Source organism: Gallus gallus, chromosome 27 (genome assembly GCF_016699485.2).
Source record: "Gallus gallus isolate bGalGal1 chromosome 27, bGalGal1.mat.broiler.GRCg7b, whole genome shotgun sequence".
NCBI classification, from domain to species: domain Eukaryota; kingdom Metazoa; phylum Chordata; class Aves; order Galliformes; family Phasianidae; genus Gallus; species Gallus gallus.
In genome coordinates this window covers 5,059,020-5,080,866 of record NC_052558.1, presented here as the reverse complement: position 1 = coordinate 5,080,866, position 21,847 = coordinate 5,059,020, and the positions used below count along the sequence as shown (strand labels likewise).

Below are 21,847 nucleotides of genomic sequence, written 5' to 3'. Positions count from 1 at the left end.
CTGCAGTGACAGCAGCTGGCTCCAGGACACGGCATCCCCACGGTTCCCAAGCCACCAGACACGGCCAAGGCACGCACAGTGCACACTGTCACACTTGGCTGCCCCTTAGCACCAGGGTTTCATCCAGAAGATTCTCAGTCCATTGCAGCGCTGGGGCTGGAAACAAGGTCAGCACTGCCTGCGTCAGCACGTGGGCAGAGTCCAGGCAGTACCTGTAAACACACAGGAGTACATCCCTGCACAGGGAGCATTGTACCTGCTCCCCCAAGCTCCCAGGACTGATGCCCCCAGGCATCACCTGAGCAGGCAATGCAACCAATCCCACCCCAAATCCCTTCCCCGTGTTGCAGTGCCTCCTGCTGCAATCCAAGGCACCTCCAGAATATACTTGCTGCCATTAGGGCTCCTCAAGGCCACCGTGTCACAGCCCCTGGGGTGGGCAAATCCCTTTGCAGCTCCTGGCGACACAGCAGCCAACTGCCTGCTACGTGCCAGGGCTGGAGCCAAACCTCACTGAATCCTGGCATACCAGCCCAATGCAGTGCAGTAGCTGGGGCTGTGCAGGCACTGGAGCAGGGGTCCCCAAGCTGGGGGGTGAGAACAAAGCTCCAGGCAGCAGCCAAGGCCAGAACCAATTAATCCAGCTTGATACAGCTGTTACACATTAACTCCTTTGTTTGTCCCATATTTTGCTGCAGAAGGGTCCTGCTACCACACAGGGTCCAAGAGTACAGCCAGTGTACGCTCACATGGCCATGCTGGGCATTGTGCCCACCACTGGACCTTTGCCCTCTCTGGCATGTGCCTGCAAACCAACACAGCCTCATAACACCACCAGCATCCAGGATCTGACCATCAGAAGCCGCGCTGACGAGCTATGCAAAAGTTGGGTCAGAAAATGCACTAATGTGCTTCTTTATTGGAGCTGGCTGGGCACCAGGCTGCCATCGTGCATCATGCTCATCCAGTGCAGCATCCTTATCCCCACTACTGTTCCCAGTGCTCAGTGCTGCCACAGCAGCTGGCACCCAGCATCACCTGGAGCAGCAGTCACCAAGCAGCACAGCTCCAAGGGCAGCTCCATCACCACAGAGGCACCTGACTACCTCGGTGGGATAGAGCCTCACATCCATGACCTGAAGGAGGAAGCGAGCAGGGCAGGTCCCAGTCATCTGGCTGCGCTCCCTCCATCACTGAAGGCCCTCCAGGAATGCAGCCCAGTGGCTGGACACAGGCTATCTGTGCCAGCACCAGTCCTCCTCTTTGACACCATCAGAGACCACCAAGTGGGGGGCCCAGGCTGATGTTGACGAAGCCGCCGTATTGGAAGGGTGATAGGCGTGGGGCACAGGTGGCTGCAGGCAGGCAGGCGAGGGAGTTGGCTCCACACGCCCCTACCCCCTGCTCGCTGCTGAAATAGATGCCGTCAGGCGAGTACAGCGAGGGGTCCTCGTCAAAGTAGTTGTAGGGCCTCAGGAAAAAGCCGACACCGTTCCCCACAGTCACTGTGTTGGGGATGTCCTCAGCATGAGGAACATGGAGGAACCCCACAGAAATCCATGCGACCAGATCCTGGGACAGAGAGGGGAGACCAGAGCATCCCATGAGCTGCGCCGACCCTTCCAGCCCTGTTCCCACCCACTGTGACCATGAAGTCTCGGCCACAAGCAGTGCTATGGAGCTCAGTACTCCCACTCACCTCGTTAGCGATGGTTTCATCATTGATGAAGTCAGCAAAGGTGACGGTGGGTGTCCAAGGGTCATTCTGGTTGTAGACACTGGTGCTGGTGGGTTCCTCCTCCTTCCGCCTGGTGACAGCCAGCTTGTACCTGTTGGAGCAGGAGGCACTGCGACACTGGGACAGGGCACAGGGTGGGTGCGGCACAAGCAGCTGCTCCAGCACTACGGGGCTTGCAGGACTTTGCTGGTCATGAGAAGTGCAGCCCAATGCTTTGGCTTTAGGTCTAACTTACGAAACCTCCCCCAGAACACGAGCCATTAAATTCCACCCTGGTTGCAAGCCAGCACTGCAGTTTTCCAAAGCATTTTTCCAAAAGGCATCCTGTCCTTACGCAGAGGAGTCAAGACCTATGGATACCAATGCAGCCCTTGAGAAAACATGTGATCATTCTAAATTAAACTTATCTGGGGTCAGATTCCTGCCTGGGAACTACTATGAACAGATGCCATTGAGCAATTTTTCTATGGACTGTCAGAGACAAGATGCAGACAAGCTCGATATTTAACCCTTCCCTGCAGACGGGATTGGCAGACCCTACTCTGTCAGCAGGAGGGGACCAGGATAGGGATGGGTGGCCGAGTAGCTGGGAAGCTTCTCAGCACCTGCAGAACTGGTATTAGTGGGTCCCATTGGCACAGAACACAGGGTTGCCCACGCATTGCCTCCCTGGGCTGCTTGCAGTATGATTGCAACTTGCAGCCTCAGAACCCCCACCTACCTGCCCCAGCTGATGGCTTTCTCCATGGGGCTGCTGGTGGGCAGGTGCTCCCCAGGGAAGCTGACCACCTGCACCCGGTAGCTGCGAAGGTGTCCCCAGCGGTTGGGCTTGGGGCCAGTGAAGGAGAGGTAGCGGGGCAGAGAGGCATTGAGGGGGAACGCTGCCTCGTTCTCTCTCTCCAGCCTCTCCCGGCGGAGGTACGGCTGCTGGAGGGCATTCTCTGGGCTCCAGGGAACTCTCATCGTCTGGTACCCCATGTCGTGGGACTCCAGTGAGTTCAGCTGCCCTGTGAAGTAAAACGGAGAGTCCCCTCGAATTCCACACCCTGGGTAGGGCTGCATCTCACCATGAAATGCAGCTGGGGAGCTGCTCTGCTGCACATCCTGGGCATGCAGGCAGCAGCTTTTGAGACACAGAGCATGTCTGTAGGCAAAGTGCTCACCCATGGGGGCAAATGACCTCCTCAAGCCCTGGTGACCGCACAAGATGAGACCTACCATCAATATCGAGGTCCACCTTGTAGTGAATGTGGTGCAGGTGCATCGTCCCCAGTGTGTGTGGCCCAACCTTGTTGCCATAGTTGGTGCCTTGGTCATGGAGGAAAGAGGAGCTGATGTAGCCGGTGGCATGAACCCGGACCTCCACAGCCCCATTGCTGTAGAACATGAAGTCCCAGACATAGTCGTAGTTAATGAGCGTGGAGACAGCACGGATGACCAGGGTGTTCTTCCGCAGCCCTCCATAGTACAAGGAATGCGCGTCAGAGAAGTGCCGCCGCAGAGGAAGGGAAGTGTCATGCTCAAAAATGCAGAGTGAATTCTGGTTGGTTATGGGGACATCTGACTCGGACAGGTAGTGCCGATCCACGTAGGTGGCCAAGTAGGGACAGTCAACACCCCGGACCAGCTCGTAGGCAAATCTGCCGATGCCAAAGCTGCCATCGAGGTAGCGGGTGGACATACCCCCAGGGCAGTTGGAGCCATACAGAGCTAAGGCTTCCTGCAGGCTCAGCTCGTAGATTATCCTTTCCCCACGGAAACGGATGTCGAAGAGCCGTGGGCCAGTGTTGGGGTTCATGCCAAAGGCAATGCTCCAGCCCTGGTAGGTGACACGGTTGTCCCTGACGCTGTAGCGGGGACCCTGAGGCTCAAACTGAAGTGGCCCCGGAGCACCAGGTGGGTGCAGGGGTCTCATAGAGCCCAGCACTGTGTCCTCCTGGGGCTTCTGAACCACAACCACCTTCAGCGACTTGGTCACAAATGCATTCTCCAGCTCAGCAATGCTGGGGAAGTAGCGTCCATTGTAGAAGACCTGGCACAGGTACCACTGTGAGACATCAAGCGGCCCATGCTCCACCAGCACCTCCAGCCCCACAGGCAGGACGAAGTAACCGCTGCCAGCAATGCCATGGAAGAGGACGAACCACGTGGTGCGGTCGCCGGACTTCAGGCCCCGGGGTGCAGTGGTGATGGTGGCCAGGTCGGTTCCATCAGATGCGCAGCATGCGGCAAGGAAGCGCGGTGCCTTCCTCAGCTCCTTCTGGATGAGCTCATTGATGGCTGCATACTCCGCACCAGTGACAGCTCTGCGGTGGTACGGCACCTTCCCGCCGTACTTCTGCACCGTGACGTCCCGGTGGTACGTTGGTGCTGGCAGTGGGCCCACCACGTACTCAGTGACGTTGGGCTCTGCCTGGGCCCCAAAGTACAGCACGGCCAGCGCCTCCCGGGGCGGGCGAGCCCCTCCGGCGTCCAGGAACCGCAGCACCTCTGCCTTGGCCGGGAGCTGCACGTCCACGGAGGCAATGCAGTTGTCGGAGGGTTTGGCACGCGCTGCATCGGCCAGCGGCACCCCGAGGCTGCCCCGCAGGTACTGCACCACCTGTGCCAGCTCCTCGGGAGTCAGGTCGGCAAAGACCCGGCTGTGGCCGTCGTCCGCTTCCTCCTGTGCCGAGGGCTGCTGCTGGCAGGCGCCGGGGGCCCGTGCCCGGGTCAGCAGCACGCAGACGAGGGCAAAGATTGTGGCCAGGGCCAGGAGGAGCAGCACGAGCATGGTTTTCATGTTCATGGCTGCTGCCGGTTTCGAGGCTTTTCCAGTCCCTGCTTCTGTCAGCTAGGATCTGGTGGGCTGGGTGTTTTTTCTCCCTTGTTTTCTGAAGAGAGGATGGCCCTGATGAGCTCATAGGGAGGGCACACAGCAGAGCCCTCAGACATGCCTGGATTTGCTGGGAACCATAAAAGGCAACATTGCTCTGCTTCCTCCGGCAGACCACAGCTTAAAACTGACACTCTCTTCCTGTGCCCGTCCTTCCCCGTTTGTCCCACAGGCTTCGCTGCAGCACAGGGAGGACATAGTGGGACAACGTGGAGAAAGAAGTGTGCCGCTGGCACTGCCTTCTCCTCGCACCCCCGACACTGAGCACGGTGCCCCAGGACCTCCCAGCAGCCACTGCTGGAAGCACAAGAACAAGACAGGCGGAATAGCACTGGATTTTTTTCTTTTTTTCTTTTTTTTTTTTTAAACCTGACATTGGCACTACACAGCGTTTGTTGCTACAACAGAGGAAGAGCATTTTCTCCTCACTTTTATCCCTGGCATGCAACAGTTAGCAGAGGCTCTGCAGACCTCTGCTCGGCAGCACGCTTCATTCATACAGATCACTACGTTATAAAAGCCACAATAAAAAGTAAAGTTGTTACATGACTGCAAACAGAAAACGTCAGTAAAAGAAATGAATATCCATGGGCGATCAGTCAGGCTCTGACCCTGTCTCCTGGACCTTTAAAGCCTGCTGATATTTTGGAATCCATCATAGGTGAATGGGGGGAGGCTTGGCAAGCAGGAGGCAGTTTGGGACAGGCAGGTGATGGGGTTAACCTCACACGCCATGAAGTTCTGCTCGCTGGTGAAAAACACGCCATCGGGTGAGTAAATGGAGGGGTCCAAGTTGTAGTAGTTGTAGGGTCTCAGGAGAAAACCAACTGAATTTCCCACCGTCAAGGTGTTGGGAATATCTTCTGAATGAGGGATATGGAGGAAACCAGCAGTTATCCAGGCCACCAGGTCCTAGACAGGAGGAGGTACATGACCGTGGTTATTTTAGACTGAAATCTGTGCCTGGGCCACAGGAGAGCAGAGGGTACCCCAGCGAGCACCCACAGCCACGGTCCCACAGCCCAGCAACACTCCAACCCAGCCTCCTCATGTTTTGCTGCTGTCCCAGTGGATCCCATGGTCAGTGTGTGGGATGGCATGGCCGGCACCAGCAGCCCATGCCTCCAGACCCTCCTCACCTCATTGGTGATAGTTTCATTGTTGATGAAGTCAGCAAAAGTGACAGTGGGGGTCCAAGGGTCATTCTGGTTGTAGACACTGGTGCTGGTGGGTTCTTCCTCCTTCCGCCTGGTGACAGCCAGCTTGTACCTGGGGACAAGGACAGAGATGGGACCCTGGGGCAGGGCAGAGCCAAAGGCTGCTCCCTGGAGCCTGCAGATTACCAGGTTGCTCCTATGGAGTAACCGCAGCCCTGGGCTGCATCCGCCCCTCCCCTCCCCACGGGGAGCATCCCTGCAGCACCTCCTCAGCCAGCGAGGCTGGAGGCATTGCAGAGTACTCAGTGTCCCCATCAGAGTGGACTGACCTTGCCCAGCTGATGGCCCTCTCCATGGAGCTGGCTTCAGGAACGTGATCCCCTGCAAAGCTGATTATTTGAATTCTGTAGCCACGCTGGTGGCCCCACTTGTTTTTTTGGTTGGTTGCAAAGTAGAGGTATCTGGGCATTGTGGAGTGGAGCCGGAATGCAGCCTGGTCCTCCATGTCCAGGACCTTCTCGGTGAGCCGTGGACGCTCAATCTGCTGTTCTGGGTCCCAGGGAGCCTGTACCATCTCAAATGCCATGTCATGGGCCACCAAGGAGTTCTTCACCTCTACGAGGACAAAGCAAAGCAGCTGAGGAACTTTCCTGCAGTCAGATCCTGCTCTCTCCATTGACCCTTCCTGAACCCCAGGCTCCAATCACCACCACCCGCAGGCAAGAGTAACTACTGCTCCCTGGTTCTACTGCAGCACAATGGCATGCCATGCTCTGTAGTGTGTTTGTTTAGCCAGTGAAACACAGGACTGTGTAATACGGTGCCATTCTGTGGACTCTTGCCCTCGGTGAGAGAGCAGAAAAGGAACCCCTCCAAGGGCAGTGTGAGCCTCGTCTGATTAACCCGAGCACCCGACAGCCCAAGCACTGCATTTCTGCTCATCAGAATGCATCCTGCAAGGCTGCACTAAACAGAGCATGGGCTCTGAGCACATCTGCACATTACAAAAATGGAGCAGATCTGGTCTTTCCACAATGATGATACAACAGCCAAGGGCTCACAGCAACAGAAGCAGCACAAGAGCAGAGCAACCTGGGGATAGGATAGCCAAGAGATGATGAAGAACCCCAGCAGCAAACTTCTGCCAGCCTCCAGCACCTGGAAGGTTTGACCAGAGCTCTGGGACCAAGCCCCAGCATTTCAGTTGAAGTCAGCACGAGAGGCTGGAGACCTACAGAAGTGGACCCATGCAGCCACTGCCATGCTTGTTCTCATCTTTTTTGTGATGTGGACAAAAACTTCCAACTCTACGCCTCCCCTTCCAGTGACGGTCTGAGAGTCCACCTGCCTTTTCCCTATTTCTTTAGTTTGCAATCCCTCCTTTTTTTTTCCCCCCCTCATAAGGACTCTAAAATCACCGTAAAAGGACATTGAGCAGTTATTAAGTTGTTAGGTGTTTCTCAATGAGAAACAAACACATTTAAAATACATGGTGGTAGCTTACAGCATATAAAGTGTCACCAGGAGCACAAGGACAGATTGAGATAGAAGCTGTAGAGGAAAAAAAAAAAAACTAACTAAAATCTTAATTCTCTCTATGAGATCACATCACCTACCCCACGTATGGGAAGAAAAGCTAGCCTAAGAACCGCAGAGTAGAGTTTGGGGTGTCTGAAAGAACTCACAGAGAGCACACAAGAGACAAAACCCAGACCTACCTCCTACATCCAAGTTTACTTTAAAGTTGATGGGACGAGTGCATATTGTACCCAGAATCCTAAACCCTACTGCTCTACCATCTCCATGGGAAAATACGAGGAGCTCACATACCCCTTGGCCTGAACTTTGGCTTCGACGGCCCCGTTCTGGTAGAAGATGAAGTCTCATAGCTCCATATTGGTTTTCTGCCATGACATTAATTTAGATTCTTGTTTTCTGACTCACTTCCAGTCCCTTTTCTCTTCAGGTCCCACAGTTGCCTTGCAGCAGGCCTCATGTAGGGGATGCTATGCTTGTGCTGCAGGACATGGGATAGGAGTACTCCTCAGGCACCCTGCATAGCCTCTAGTCCTGGTGCTCAGGATAAGCACTTTCTTTCCCTTGCTTGGGCCTTGACACAACTCTTCTCCTCTACTCTCCAGCCAAGGCTCCAGGTGTGCAAACAAAGTAGGGAATGCAAAGACACAGCAGCCACATAAATGGACCTTTAGCTGCTTTAGCATGCTCTCAAGCCTTGTTCACAGGAAGGGGATCAGACTCAGCTCTGTTTTTGACCACGATGCCAGCAGCAGCGCTGCTCAAGGCTGCAAGAAGCAGTGGGATGCAGCAGGCACAGCCCCACTGCATGCAAGGGACATGTGCCACACCTGCCCCAGCTCAGCAGGGGTCACGGAGCTGCACTGCTGCTGGGCTTGGGTGCAGGCAACCCACAGCCTCCTGATGGATACTGCTGGTTCTCTGACAATGTAGAACATCCTCTGCCTGTTTTACAGGAGTAGGTTTCAATGGCAGACATCACACACCACTGGCTGGTGCCCTCTGCTCCAGTGCAGCCCCAGTTCCTTCCTGACTTGCAGAATCTGGATCAGCCTGGGAGGGGAAATAAACCCTATGGGCTCAGCCTGTGTGCACTGCAGGGCAGCACTCAGCCCTTCACAGCAGCAGAGCTCTGCTCCCACAGGGACCCAAGCCCCCATGCAGGGAATTCTCTGGTTCACTGCAACAGCTCATCAGACACAGGCTCTAGGATCTACACAGATTTCCTTGAAAGGGACAGAGGGATCGATCTGCAGATGGACAGCCTTGCAGTGCTGCACACCACACAGGGGAGCACGGACTTCCCCAGGGTATGGGGGGATGCCAGGAGTAGCACCAGGCACTGCAGGAGCCAGCTCACACCTCTCGTGCTGCAGACAGGGCTGTGCCTGCACCGTCTGCCTGGCCATGCTTTCGGCAACATGCACCGTGCCAGACGTGGGGCCTCAAGGAAACACAGATGTTTTGCAGCTGCTACTCTTCATACTTTCCCTAGGATGAATACGGAGCTCCCAGACAATTTCCTCTGCCTATAACTCCATTACCTGGACAGACAACTACATACACAGAAAAGGGAAAAAAAAAATTGCAATTAAAGGCTGGGGGATGAAAAAAGCAGAGATCTGACAGCAACTACAAGGGACTCCAGAGACCAGAAGGCAACCCCCCCCCCAGAGCTAAGACATTCCCCACTATAATGGCATAAATCAAAGGGAGACAAGACCTACCTCCCACATCCAAATCCACTTTATAGTTGACAAAATGGGTGTGAATTGTACCCAAGGTATGCTCCCAAACTCTATTGCCATACTGCAGACCATTCCCATGGAAAAAGGACGAGCTCGTGTACCCCGTGGCCTGGACTTTGCCTTCAATAGCCCCATTCTGGTAGAAGATGAAGTCCCAGACATAGTCGTAGTTACCCACAGTGGTGATGGACCTCAGGACCAGCGCGGAGTTGACCATCCCACCGTAGTACAATGACTGTAAGTTGGAGTAATGGCGCCGCAGAGGGGAGCCCAGGTTCTGCTCGAAGATGCAGAGGGCCGCCGTCCTCCTGCTGGAGCTCAGGCCCTCATGCAGGGTGTGCGTGTCCACGTAGGTGGCCGTGTATGGGCAGTCGACCCCCCGCACCAGGGGTGAGGCGTAGCGCCCAATGCCAAAGCTGCCGTCCATGTAGCGGGTGGACATCCCCCCAGGGCAGTTGGAGCCATACACTGACAGCGCCTCCTGCACGCTCATCTCGTACACAACCCTCTCCCCATTGTATCGGATGTCAAACAGGCGCATGCCCGTCATCACACTCATTCCAAAGGCAAAGCTCCAGGCCTGAAAGATGACAAGGTTGCTCCTGATACTGTACCGCGGCCCCTGGGGCTCATACTGCAAGGGGAATGTCGCAGCCACCGGCACACGGGGCCTCATGGACGAGAAGTCCCCGTCCCGCGGCGCTCTTCTCACCTTCTCCACATGGACACCACCCTGCACGTAGGTTCTCTCCAGCTCAGACATGTCCCTGTAGTACTGCCCGTTGTAGAAGACCCTGCGGACTGCCCACTGTGTAAGATCCAGGCTGCTGTGGTCCACCAGCACCTCCAGCCCCACCGGGTGCAGGAAGAACCCACTCACATTCTGAAACATGACAAACCAAGTGAGCCGATCTCCAGACCGGGATCCACGGGGAGCGGTTGTCACAGCGGCCAGGTTGGCCCCATCGTACTCCATCACTTGGTCCATGAAGGACGGAGCTGAGGGGAACACCCGTCCTCTAAAAAAGTCGGCAATCTGTTTGTATTCAGCAGGCAATGCTGGTCTGCGGTGGTACGGCACCTTCCCGCCGTACTTCTGCACCGTGACGTCCCGGTGGTACGTTGGTGCTGGCAGTGGGCCCACCACGTACTCGGTGACGTTGGGCTCTGCCTGGGCCCCAAAGTACAGCACGGCCAGCGCCTCCCGGGGCGGGCGAGCCCCTCCGGCGTCCAGGAACCGCAGCACCTCTGCCTTGGCCGGGAGCTGCACGTCCACGGAGGCAATGCAGTTGTCGGAGGGTTTGGCACGCGCTGCATCGGCCAGCGGCACCCCGAGGCTGCCCCGCAGGTACTGCACCACCTGTGCCAGCTCCTCGGGAGTCAGGTCGGCAAAGACCCGGCTGTGGCCGTCGTCCGCTTCCTCCTGTGCCGAGGGCTGCTGCTGGCAGGCGCCGGGGGCCCGTGCCCGGGTCAGCAGCACGCAGACGAGGGCAAAGATTGTGGCCAGGGCCAGGAGGAGCAGCACGAGCACGGTTTTCATGTTCATGGCTGCTGCCGGTTTCGAGGCTTTTCAAGTCCTTTCAGAGCAGGGCTTCTAACTGCTGCTTCTGCCAGTTTATGCTGCAGTGGATGGAGTGGCAGGGAAAGTACAAAAGACTGGGAGAGGCTAGGGGAGGAGATCTGAAGTTCGTGGTGACCAGAAAGAGCAGCTTTCACTCACTGCACCCTACTCTGCCTTCCTGCAGGAGCAGTTGCCCTGAGAGAACCACAGGGGATGCAGTCAGTGACTCAGACGAACTTCGCATCACTGTTACTTTTTCAGTCCAGCCCAGTTTCCTGAGGCTGCCTGTAATAACGACGATCCTGTAGTCAGCCCAAGGTGGCCGGGACCACAGTGAGGCTCTCACAGGCTGAGAATTGTTGCCACACTGCAGAATTTCACCTCTTTGCAACTCGTCAAGTTTCCTTGTTTATCAGGCTGCTTCCTTGCAAACACTCCCTGGCAGCACGATTTCAAACCTGGACTTGCTTTTTCTTTTAGTTCTTAAAATCTTCCACATGGAAGCCTCTGCTGAAAACACATCCACCTGTGTAGTAGTAAAAAATCCTTGGCAGGCACAGAGAGATGGAGTTCAGGACGATATACTGGCCCCAATGCAGCGTGAACAACTAGCTCTTAGTTTGCATCTCTGAGTATTCATTAACTAATTAATCCCCCATCATTCCACTGGAACAAGTTCAAGTAAGTTTTGCCTCTGCCTCAAATAAAGGTAAACTGAAGTGCAGCTTCAGAGAAGTTCCCTCAAGGACAGCCTTTGATCTGTGGCATCCACGCAGGCAGCACCAGCAGCCCCGTGCTGTCCCACACCTCCAGTGTGTCTCCCAAAGGCTGTGGCAGCTCCCTCAGTTACTGCCACTCAAAGTCTCTGCTGTTCTCACAGCATCACTGAGAATTCTTGGCGAAGCAGGACGGGGGGTTCCATGCTGCCACACAGCAGACACCGGGTGCAGACAGAACACACTGCTTCAGTTGCAGTCCCTGCCTGTCCCTGAGCTGGTGCTGAGAAACACAAGGAATCCAAGAGAACCACAGCTAGAGGTTGAACCCAACATTTCCATTCCTGCTGCCAGCCTCACCTCACCTCACCCTGGCCTTCCCTTTTTCGTCCATCAGAGTTTCCCAGTGGCAGTCAGGCCCTACCCCAGCCTGCAGCACCATTTCTCTTCTTCCTCTGCTCCCAGTCTTGCCCCAGATTCAGCCTTTCCTGAGCCACACTTACCAGACATCACACTGGCAGGCAGACAGCTAGATGGTTTTTGGACACCCTACATTATCTTCACCACAGTGGACAGCTCTCAACCTTCTTTAGCCTCAGCTGCAGCTGTGCAGGCACAGTCGCTTAGAACAAGCAAGAGTCCCTTCTGCTCACTGTCTACTGCACCAGCAAAGCCACAGCAGTCATCTCATGTGGCTGCTGACCAGAAGAGGGGGTCGCTGTGACACACATGCAAGTAGTGGGAAGAGGCAGGACCTATGATAAAAGAGCCTTGGCTACACAGGCTGTAACATCTACAGGTTTCAGAGGTACCCTGCTCCCATCAGCTTTCCACTGGTCTCTAACAGCAGAATCAGATGCCTGAGTAGCCCTAGATTAAGCAAAAAGAAGCGCTGAATTCCAAGGTAGTATTTCAGCTATGAAGTAAACAAGGCTTCAAGGGTTACTTTGGGTTGGGTCCCAAATACAAATTGCTTTTTTGGTGTAAAGCCTAGAAAATAGTACCCCATTTCACTCAGATTGCAGAGAGGAAGTGCTTTTGTGCTACTGAAGGTTGGGAGCGGAGTCAAGACATACCTCCTGCCTCCAGGAATTTAAGTGGCTTCTGCTGCAGCACACCTCTACACAGCTGGGCTGAGCCTGCTGCACAGACCACATCTACCTTTGCATTTCCCTGTACCACAGAAGAGCAGATAATTTAGTTTCAACTTTGCCTACTGGTGCTGCATCTCATGTCCCTAAGAGCCAAAGCACAAGCTACAATTAGACTGTCATTTTCTAAGCAGCAGTAGTTTAAGAGAACTGGATAAACTTCACAGGCCTTACACTGCCCCACAAATGACAACTCAACCCTGCAGCTTGTCTGTCAGATGCCTGAAAATAAAGTGTGGGAACACTTCTGTGCATATTGGGTATTTGAAATGCAACAAAAGAACAGAAGCCCCAACTATAATGATGTCTCCATGATGAACAGCACACACCCTGGGTCTGCAGAGCACAGTTGGCACAAAAGGAGCTCTGTGCTGCCTCTGTCCTGCTACAGGGTACACGCCATGGATGTCAAGTCTAATATCACATGTTATTTAATGATGCCCAGCCTGTACTTTCTGGGAGCTCTTTTCTAGAACAAATACAAGGACTAAACCCATTGCTATCCTGCAGCAGACATTTCAGGAAGCAGAGCCTGAAGAGGTAAGAAACCCATACCAACACACAAGTGATAAAAAAAAAATGTTCAGGGATCTTTAAGGATAACACGTACCACAGGAATAGCATCTTCTACAAAAGGACCCTGAAGAAACTTAAAGCTAGCCTAGAATTTTGAAGATGACACATCTCACTAATAGCAGCATGACTTGTTTATGAGTTGCTTGGTACACAAAACTCTGCCCACAACTCATTTCCCAAGTCTGATTAGCCCATGACTCTCCCAATACCTAACATGGAGAATTCACATCATACCAGTTTATTTTGGCTACGTGGTTGCTTTTAGGCACTGCTTGTCAGTGCAACACGTCAAGTAAAGTGCCAGTATCTCCCAAACAAAACACAGTAGCCAGGAGTTTGCTGTGCCTTGCTCACATAGAAAGATAGAGCTGGCAAAAACAGTCCCTGAAATTTATAGAAACCAAAGCACAGACAGGCATCCTTTTGAGTCAGTGACCGCCAAGCAGCTGAGTAAAGAGTACAGCACGTGCACAGACAAAATACAAATTCCTGCCAGTTTTCCTGACATGGGTACATCTCAAGCAGACCCCAAGCCAAACTTCAGCCCCTGGAAAACTCCCACTCTCACCTTGCACAGTCAGCCTGTGTAAAACAGACTGCTGGAAATTGCTTGACACTTACTCATGCTGGCTATGTTTCTGGCAAGTGTTTTTGTTTGAACACAACTGCTGTGCTCTTATTCTTCTTTCAAAGTTCTAACCTCCACTGCAAATACAAGCAGGGAAGTCTCAAGAAGCTGTGAATTACAGCCCTGATACCATGTTGTCGCTTCTCTGGGAAAGCAGAGCAGAAACCACCACCCCAAGGGGTGAGGATCACAGACAATAAACCCTCCCCTGCTCCTGTGCATGAAACATGCTCCTCACCAGCACCTGTCAGCACAGCAGTCCTGGATGCTCCATCCTTCCACAGAACTGCTGGCATAGGGCTGCTGAGGGCTCCCTTTCTCCTGGCCATATCAAGGTGGACCCCTTCTGCCATATGGCATTGAGCAGTGCCAACAGTAGCCCATCCAGCAATAGCTCCAGCCTCCTCAACCCCAGGGACCTGTGCTGTCAGTTCCTTACCCATCTTCACCAAGAGGTGCGGGCACCAGAAGGACTTTTCCATTCCACAGGAAGCACCTTGCAGCCAGTGGCCCAGCAGGAGGCAGAATGCAGCTGTCTACCAGCTGCTGCTCATGCTTCTTCTTGGAGGCTGAAGGCTTTGAGGACAGGTCAGCCAAGAAGCCAGGTCTCACCCAGCTTCCCAGCACTGCTCAGGCTGGATCACAGCCCCCACCTAGTGGCAAGCTGTGAGGGACACAGCCTCCCTATCACAGAGCAGACCAGGCTGGACATCAGCATCTCGCAGACAGGGTGCTGGAGAATGAATGCCATTTGGCTGAACACTGCAGAGCAGGTCCCTGCAGCCGAGGCTACCACATGCTCTGACCAACAGGAATGAGAACAAAAGCATGCCTCTGGGTAACGCTGAGGATGCTCTGTCCCATGTCTCCTTCGTATGGCATGCACAGTAAAATCAAGAGAGTAACAGACCATGCACTGAATACACGTGTCAGGTACGACAGATGCCTGTCCTACAACACTGCAGACATCTGCTCTGCACAGATGCAGGAGCAGCTGTGGAGTGGGTTGCAACTCTTAGAACACCATCATGCAAATCAGTTGTATCTGAGTGACCCAAGACGGCCTGAGCCCAACACAAAGGACAAGAACAGGGCAGACCTCATCAAACTCAAGCCCCTGGGCCTAATATAAGGCATGCTGAAGGAACAGAAACAATCTACAAAGCAGGACACATGTAGCAGTATCAACAGTCAAAAAGAAGAATGAGGAGAATGTATGGAAGGAACCACTGGATGTGTGAAAGGCACGACCAAGAACAGACACCAACACTGCAGAGTGTATCTAAGAGCTCAGTATCACAGACAAGGGGCTAGCTTAAAAGAATTCAAAGTACCTTATTTTAATTTCTTGACATGGTAAAAGTTTACATACTTTCATCTGGCAAAGAGAGCTCAACAAATTAAAATAAACCAATACAAAGAAACACAAGGGGGAGTGCTGCTCCCAGATAGCAGCTACAACGCAGTTGGTTTGTTACAGAATATTTATTAGCGGGAAGACTAAGAGTTGACTTACTACAAACAACAACAGAAGAGTCTACAGAAAGGGCTGGTGGCCCTCCACACTCTGGGGAAATCCCTAGGAAACCAGCAAGAGACAACATGGCTCTTAGAGATGGAAGCAGAAAAAAAACAAAAACAAAGTAAAAAAAAAAGGAGAGAAAGTTCATTTCATTTGTCACTGTTGCTACAACGAAATTAACACAACTATTAAGGCTACTGCACAATAAGAATATATGGGTGTAACAACGAGACCTGGGAAACAGTGAGGTTCCAGAAATAAGTGATTTAACATTCCCTGAATGTGGGACTTAAGTAGAAATACTATAAATAAAAAATTTGGAGCCTGCAGCATTATGGGATCACTTCCCACACACAGAAACTGACGCAACACAACCAATCATTTCCAAAGGGGTTTGTAATGGACCATGAAATGTTCCAGCAGCTTAGAGGAGTCAGTAGGCACACGAGGGTGCTCTTTTGCAGGGGAAAGAATACAGGGTTTGCAACGGTACCAGGTGGGAATTGGCCATCCTCACCCCAAGCACTACTGTCACAGCTAGCCTGCTGTGCCTGGACAGCTGGAAGCACTGCCAGGAGAAAGCAGGTTGCAGTCTGATCACACATGGAAGCTATCAGGAGTTTAGCATCAGACCTCTGGCTCCTCCCTTCTCCCAGCCTGGGAAAAAGCAACTTATACTGAGGAGGCATGAAGACTCCTGTGAAGTTGGTTTTAACCAAGAAAGTGGCTCTAGTCAATTTGCAAACTGGAGCAGAAGCCACGTGCACTCACAACCAGCCAGTACAGCAATCAGCCCTAGTGACAAACACCGCCGTCAGCTCTGCATTGACCTGCTCGGAACCAAGGCAGAGACAGATGGGCCACACTCTACTGAGTCAAAAAAGCCACAAAACGATTACAGACCTCTCAGTGGCACTGGAACGTGGCTGTGGCCACCAAACCAGAAGGGGCAGGATCCTCTGTCTTTGCAAATAAGTCAGTGCAGAGCATTGGCAGAGGGGCTCAGCTACAGCCAGCACTGAAGAGAGCTGGCTTTCAGCCACTGCACCACCACCCAGGCCTTGTCTTGTGCTGAAGACTCTGCCTGCCCCGTTCACAGAGACCACAGAGAAGTCTCCAGCCAAGAAGTGGGACAAGACAAGGGCCTGGTCTCTATTGTAGCTCCTACTCAGGTAGGAAGAAAGGCATGAAGGAATGTTCCTGCCTGGCTGGCGCTCTGCTCTCACTCTGCAGTAGCCTCTAGAGCATCCCAAAGCAGCAAGGCCTTTTTCTTTACCAGATACTAGAGGGAGGGAGAGCTCCTGAGACCTGAATAAAACCAATCACAAAACTAGGTGAGAATTTCTTTAGATTTTAACTAAGAATGCAATACTATTTCCAGCCAGTTTCCCATCTCGATAGTCATGTAACAAACCAAGGCAATGACGGTCTTTAGTTGACTGAACAGTTCTCAAGTTCAAACGTTGACACTTAATAAAGGGTCTCAGCATTGCTGCTCCGAGGCCTCTTGATCTTCTCAATGTTTTTAAGGATCATGTCATGCAAAGTGACCTGCAAAAAGGGAGAACACAACTCAGAAATGAAGGGGGGGGGGGGGGATGTCACTTAACATTCAGGTTTCACAACAACCACTGGCTTGAACAGTTTCACAGCTCATCCTGGTACTACTTTCAACCCCTGCCTGCAATCACATTTTTGCTTAAAATAAGCATTTTGTTCCACAACACTTTAGAGAAGCTACTGCGTGTAATACAAAAAAGAGAAGAAATCAATACAGAGTACAGGAATGGTTTGTACTGCTTGAAGAATTTAGGATTGCAGGTTCCCACAGCAGTGTAGAGAATATTTTGGGCTCAGCTCCCATAAATACTCAACTTGGAAACACCCACATCTCTGGGAGATGGTGGAGAGGCAATAAACATTTAGCTTGTCTTGTTAGAGCCAAAGCAGACCAGGAAAGAGATAGGCTTCTCGCCAGGACTAGCTGTAATCATAGGGAAAGGGGAGAGCAGCAGAAGGATCAAAAGGGCTCTTTCTATTACGTGGGGAGCCAGTGAGAGCTCTTGAGTTTTCACTTACATATTGATTCCTCAGCTCTGAAATGATCAGGCGCAGACTAATGTACTCCTTCTCATCAATCTCCGTCACTGTGCGGCGGTAGTCCTCCTGCAGGAAACAGATGCATGGCTAAGTGGCCTGAGCTCAGGTGTGCTTCCATATATCAACTGAAGGTCCTACCTTTTACAAAGGAATCCCCCTTTCAGTTTCCTCTCCTTTAATGAACATATTCTGTACTCTTATACAGCGCCCCCCCCTTTTCCCACAGGGCCCTTAGCTCAAAAAGAACAGTGATGAAGTGGCCCGAAGAGTCCCCAAAAAGCAGCAGCACGTAAACTGTAAAGCACCACTTCCCCATTTACTTACCACATGAGGGTACTTAGCTATTTTGGAAACCAACTTGGCTCTTGTGATATAATATCTGTTAGGAAAATGGAGACTACAGATCAGACTAACAGTACCACATTTTTTCCAGACACAACCTGCCCCAGCAAAGCTGGAGGACCTTCCCCAAAAGGTTACTTTTCCCAACAGCACTCCCAGAAGGGACTCTGTTCCTTCATACCTAGAAATCTGGTCCAGATAGGATGCTGCCTCACTCTCCACAGTTCGAAGCTCAGCAACTGTTTCCTCCTGCAAAGGAAAGCCTTCTCATGATACTGAAATTGGCCATCACAGCTCTAGAAATACCCTGTCTCAGCAGTTCCATGTCAAGCTCAGATTTTGATTTTAAAACCTAAACCAACTCCACCACTGCAGACACTGGATACCATCAAATGATTTGGAAGAATCCTAGAGGTCCATGCTCTTGGGGCATTGTTCTCTGCTACAGTAGGGCATACAGCCTGTCAATGGTTTACGGGCTGGTTCGGCCCGGTTCCGTGACTAGTGGGGCAGGGGTACCCACAGACCCATGCCCTGGGAAAGGGAAAAGGGAAATAAAGGGAAAAGGGAAAAGAGATGGGCCTTAAAACAAGACAGTGGCAACAATCTGAGGAGAAACAAACTAATTTACTAAATCAAAATGCAAGATAACACACTATAAAACAAAACCATACCACAGCCAATGATACTTTACCTGAATAGAAACACCAAAGTTGTTTCCATCTTCTATCCTGGGAATTAGAAGTTGCACCCACATTTTGACCTGTAGTAGAAAGATCACTATACAGATCACTGCCAAGATTTTTACAGAGAACTCTCATAATTTTTTCCAAAAGCCCCCTATGACCCTATCTTTGCCATGCAGCTCATGATAAACTCCTACAGGTTCTTCACGCTTACACACCACTTCTGAGTAGATTACATTTCTCATATGGCTGAGAAACCACACAAGGATAGCAGCTTCTCAAGGGAAGCTCTCTTGACTGCGCCCAAGCGGCTCTCAGCAGGTCTTGGTTACTATGTAAGAGGGTGAAGAAAGGCCTCAAGAAAGGAGCCTGAAAAACAGACAACATCCTCCTTCACAAGATGTACTACAGAACTCCCTGAGAGCTCAGAAAAGGAACATTTCCCTACACCTACCTCTCAGACTTCACAAGTGCAGGATTCGTACCACTGTCATTTATAAAATACAGAAGAACCTGCTCCTTCACTCAGAGAATCCTCACATGAGCAAAGGAGCAAAAGTATTCTAGTGCCCCCCATCTGCTCCAGAACTCAGGGCTGCAGCCCATACCCACCGTATTACACTTCTCAATAAGCAGCCTGATCTCTGGTTTCACTTTCTCAATGATATCCACCAGCTGCTGGTTGCTCTTCAGCATCCCATTGGGCATCACAAACACTTTGGTACCTACAGTGGCAGAGAAGGCAAACACATCAGCCCCATGTGGGAACACATGCACCAGAAGATCAGACCAAAGGTCCACCTGAGTATCATGTGTCCTACCAAAGGCTAGCAGTGGACACTGAGCCAGGATACAGCTAACCTGTGAGGAGGGGGGGAAACTGGGCATGGGATAGCCATGATTTCCACAAAGGAAAGAAGAGAGGAAATACGGAGCTTAGATGAGAACTGGAGAGCTCTACCCTGATGAGCCTAGGTACAAGGATTTTCCTGACACGCGTATAAGAAATGATTCTGCCTCAGCTTAATCCAAAGCCTGAGGTCTTCCTCCAGATGTAAAAAGCCTTTAGAACAGATCCACAGGGTGGCCAGCTGCTCGTCAGCAGGCTAAGCCTAAGCAAGTACTACTTATGTTGATCAGAGAAATCCAAATCCTGCTGCTTCTAAGAGCTGGAACCTGACTACTCCACAGGAGAATATCTGTAGGTCAGGCTCTGGGGCTGCAGGGACAAGTCTGCATAAGCAGCAGATGCTGTCAGGACAAGGAAAGCGGGATTGAAGTCATGTCATTCTCTTAAGGCATGGCTCAAGGGGCAGGCAGCAACAAAGAGACTCGGGGACTCTTACCCTGAAAGGTCTCTTCACGGTCTTCCAGCTTCCTCTTTTTCATATTTGGCTAAAATATACAAAACGTTTTACTCACAAACTAGTCGTAAGCTATAGAACTGTTGCAGAGGAAGTAAGGATAACATTAGAGCCTCTGCTACACTCCTGGTTTCTAACCATCTCTCTTTAAAAACAAAGGAGCACTGTGAAGAACAGCATTACCCTGCAGCAGACTTCCCAAGATCGGGAGACCAATTCCTGAAAGCCTTTGGGAGGCTGTTGTTAACTAAGAATATCCTAATCCAACACAGAACAGGCCATGCAGTTTTAATTATCAGAAGCAGGGAGCTCAGCCAGGAGAGTAACCTTACCCCATCCAGTCCATCATGGCTGTTTGTGAGAAGAATTGGGTCAGGCACTGGGAGGTTCATGTCCGAATGGATCTGAGTGAGATCATGAATATTCAGGATGGGCTCCTGGAAAATAATGCATACTTGTTATTTAATTATGAAATAACGGTTTCTGTCACAGCAAGCACAATAAGACGACAAAAGTTTTACATCTTCTCCTTATTCAACTACAAAATAAGGATGAATTAAAAAAAATATCCAACAATAGGACCACAGCAAGACCTCCCTCCGTCCAAGAGCAGAGTGCCAGCTCTAGATTACGATCAAAGCTATTGTCTGTTTGCAGCGCCGGGCATGCTGGAGTTCCATAGCATCATGAAGGACAGCCCAAAGCTACTGAATATGTAAGAATAGTAAATGTGTTGACCACATGAAGAAAACTGAAAAAGGAATCACCCCCTCTAGAGCCTGCAGCATTTCAGTACATGCAAGCAACAAAGCCATTGCTTCACTTCTCTGTGTTATGGTGATATACATAAGATAAACGCACAGGATCTGTTCCAGTCACGTCACTTTCCAGCACGCAGACTCAAAATAAAATAAGAGTACAGAAGTTAACACGTATATCTTACTTTCAGGAACCCATCAAGTTCTAACAGCTTCTTTGGGAAAAAGTTTGCCACCAGATCTTCTGCCTGATAGAGAAAAAAGAGACAATGAAGTGAAACAATGCCATGAATTCATCAAGAGCAAACAAGAACACCAGGAAAACAGACTGCCCAAAGCCAGGAAACAGCAGGGCACTTAAGTTCTGCCTTCCAACAAACTCCACACAAAGCCAAAGGGAAAAAAAAGATGCAGAGTAAGCCACAAGGCTGTTTAACTTCATCTCAGTCAATGATGAAAGTGAGCTGTGAACAATTCTAAGATTACAGAAGACACTAAAACTGCAGCAAACTGTGTCAAAAAGATGCGCCAAACTACCTCTTTCCTCCCAGAGGATACTCACCTCGCTCGTGATCCGCTCTCTGAAGGAGTCAACCTGCAGAAGAAACAAAGCAACAGTTCAGAAACATCCTAAAAAATTTCCCAGCTCAATACTAGCCGAGCACCGTGCCCTGCACTGATGGAGTCTGTCCCAGGTCCGAACCCCGGGCACCTCCTTGTTCCTGTGAGAGCGTGCAGAGGACTGGGAGACCCCGGGATGGACGAGAAGCAGCCGAACGCACCGAGCGCCTCCCTCACTTGCACGGGCCGAGTTCCAAAGGCCAACGCACAGCGCGAGGAGCCCAGAACAAAAGCTGCGAGGCCACAGACTGCCAGCTTCAGCGCAGGCTGAACGCGGCACACACCGAGCGGAAACAGCGCGGGCGCGGCCCGGTCGGGGCCCAGGGGGCAACTCCAATCGGACAGCAATAGAGGAGGATCCCCGGGGCGGAGCGGGTCGGGCCGCATTAGGGAGGCGCGGAGAAACGGCTGAACGGCCCCACGGAGGTGCCGGGTCCGCCCCAAGGCCCGGGCAGACTCCACGGGGAAGACCGGCAGCAGCGGCGAGCTGTTAAGCGGCCAAGAGCAGCAGGCGCACCTTGAGCTTCACCTCCGGGTCCACCTTGAGCAGCGAGGCCATAGCGGCAGGTGCGAATCCGGGTCTCGCCGTGCCACGGGCCGCGCCAGCCGCCCACCCCACCACCGCCACCGGCTCCGCTGCCGCCGGAAGTGAGGTCACGCAGCGTACCCGCCAATAGCAGCTCGTTCGCTCCCCGCCTGACCACGCCGCCGGGTCCTGGCAGCTTGCAGGAAGGAAATAGAGGGGAACGTGGAAAAGAAAATGGCCGC

At 52.1% G+C, this 21,847-nt stretch overlaps 2 protein-coding genes across 6 annotated transcripts; both read right to left on the bottom strand.

Moving 5' to 3' along the window:
- Positions 1-886: 886 nt before the first annotated feature.
- On the bottom strand, positions 887-14,272 carry AOC3 (amine oxidase, copper containing 3). 5 transcript variants are annotated; one of them, XM_004948624.5, is made up of 5 exons: positions 10,136-11,207; positions 2,957-4,061; positions 2,460-2,745; positions 1,700-1,829; positions 887-1,572 (listed from the first exon to the last, which is right to left on the bottom strand). In XM_004948624.5, the coding sequence occupies exons 1-5, from the start codon at positions 10,598-10,600 to the stop codon at positions 1,273-1,275; spliced, it is 2,286 nt and encodes a 761-aa protein (XP_004948681.1). In that variant the 5' UTR covers positions 10,601-11,207; the 3' UTR covers positions 887-1,272. The 5 variants fall into 5 exon arrangements, with proteins under 5 accessions (XP_004948681.1, XP_040509312.1, XP_040509313.1 ...); XM_040653378.2 differs by lacking the exon at positions 10,136-11,207 and having other exon boundaries at positions 2,957-4,580; XM_040653379.2 differs by lacking the exons at positions 887-1,572; positions 1,700-1,829; positions 2,460-2,745; positions 2,957-4,061; positions 10,136-11,207 and adding exons at positions 4,940-5,525; positions 5,753-5,882; positions 6,100-6,385; positions 14,126-14,272.
- A 738-nt stretch (positions 14,273-15,010) lies between these two features.
- Positions 15,011-21,717, bottom strand: PSME3 (proteasome activator subunit 3). Its single transcript, NM_001012550.2, is given in 11 exon segments — positions 15,011-16,759; positions 17,288-17,374; positions 17,633-17,687; positions 17,832-17,899; positions 18,345-18,413; positions 18,949-19,061; positions 19,683-19,731; positions 20,033-20,137; positions 20,644-20,706; positions 21,021-21,053; positions 21,597-21,717. Coding segments are annotated over 11 exon segments (765 nt in total). The 5' UTR covers positions 21,639-21,717; the 3' UTR covers positions 15,011-16,678.
- Positions 21,718-21,847: the final 130 nt, after the last annotated feature.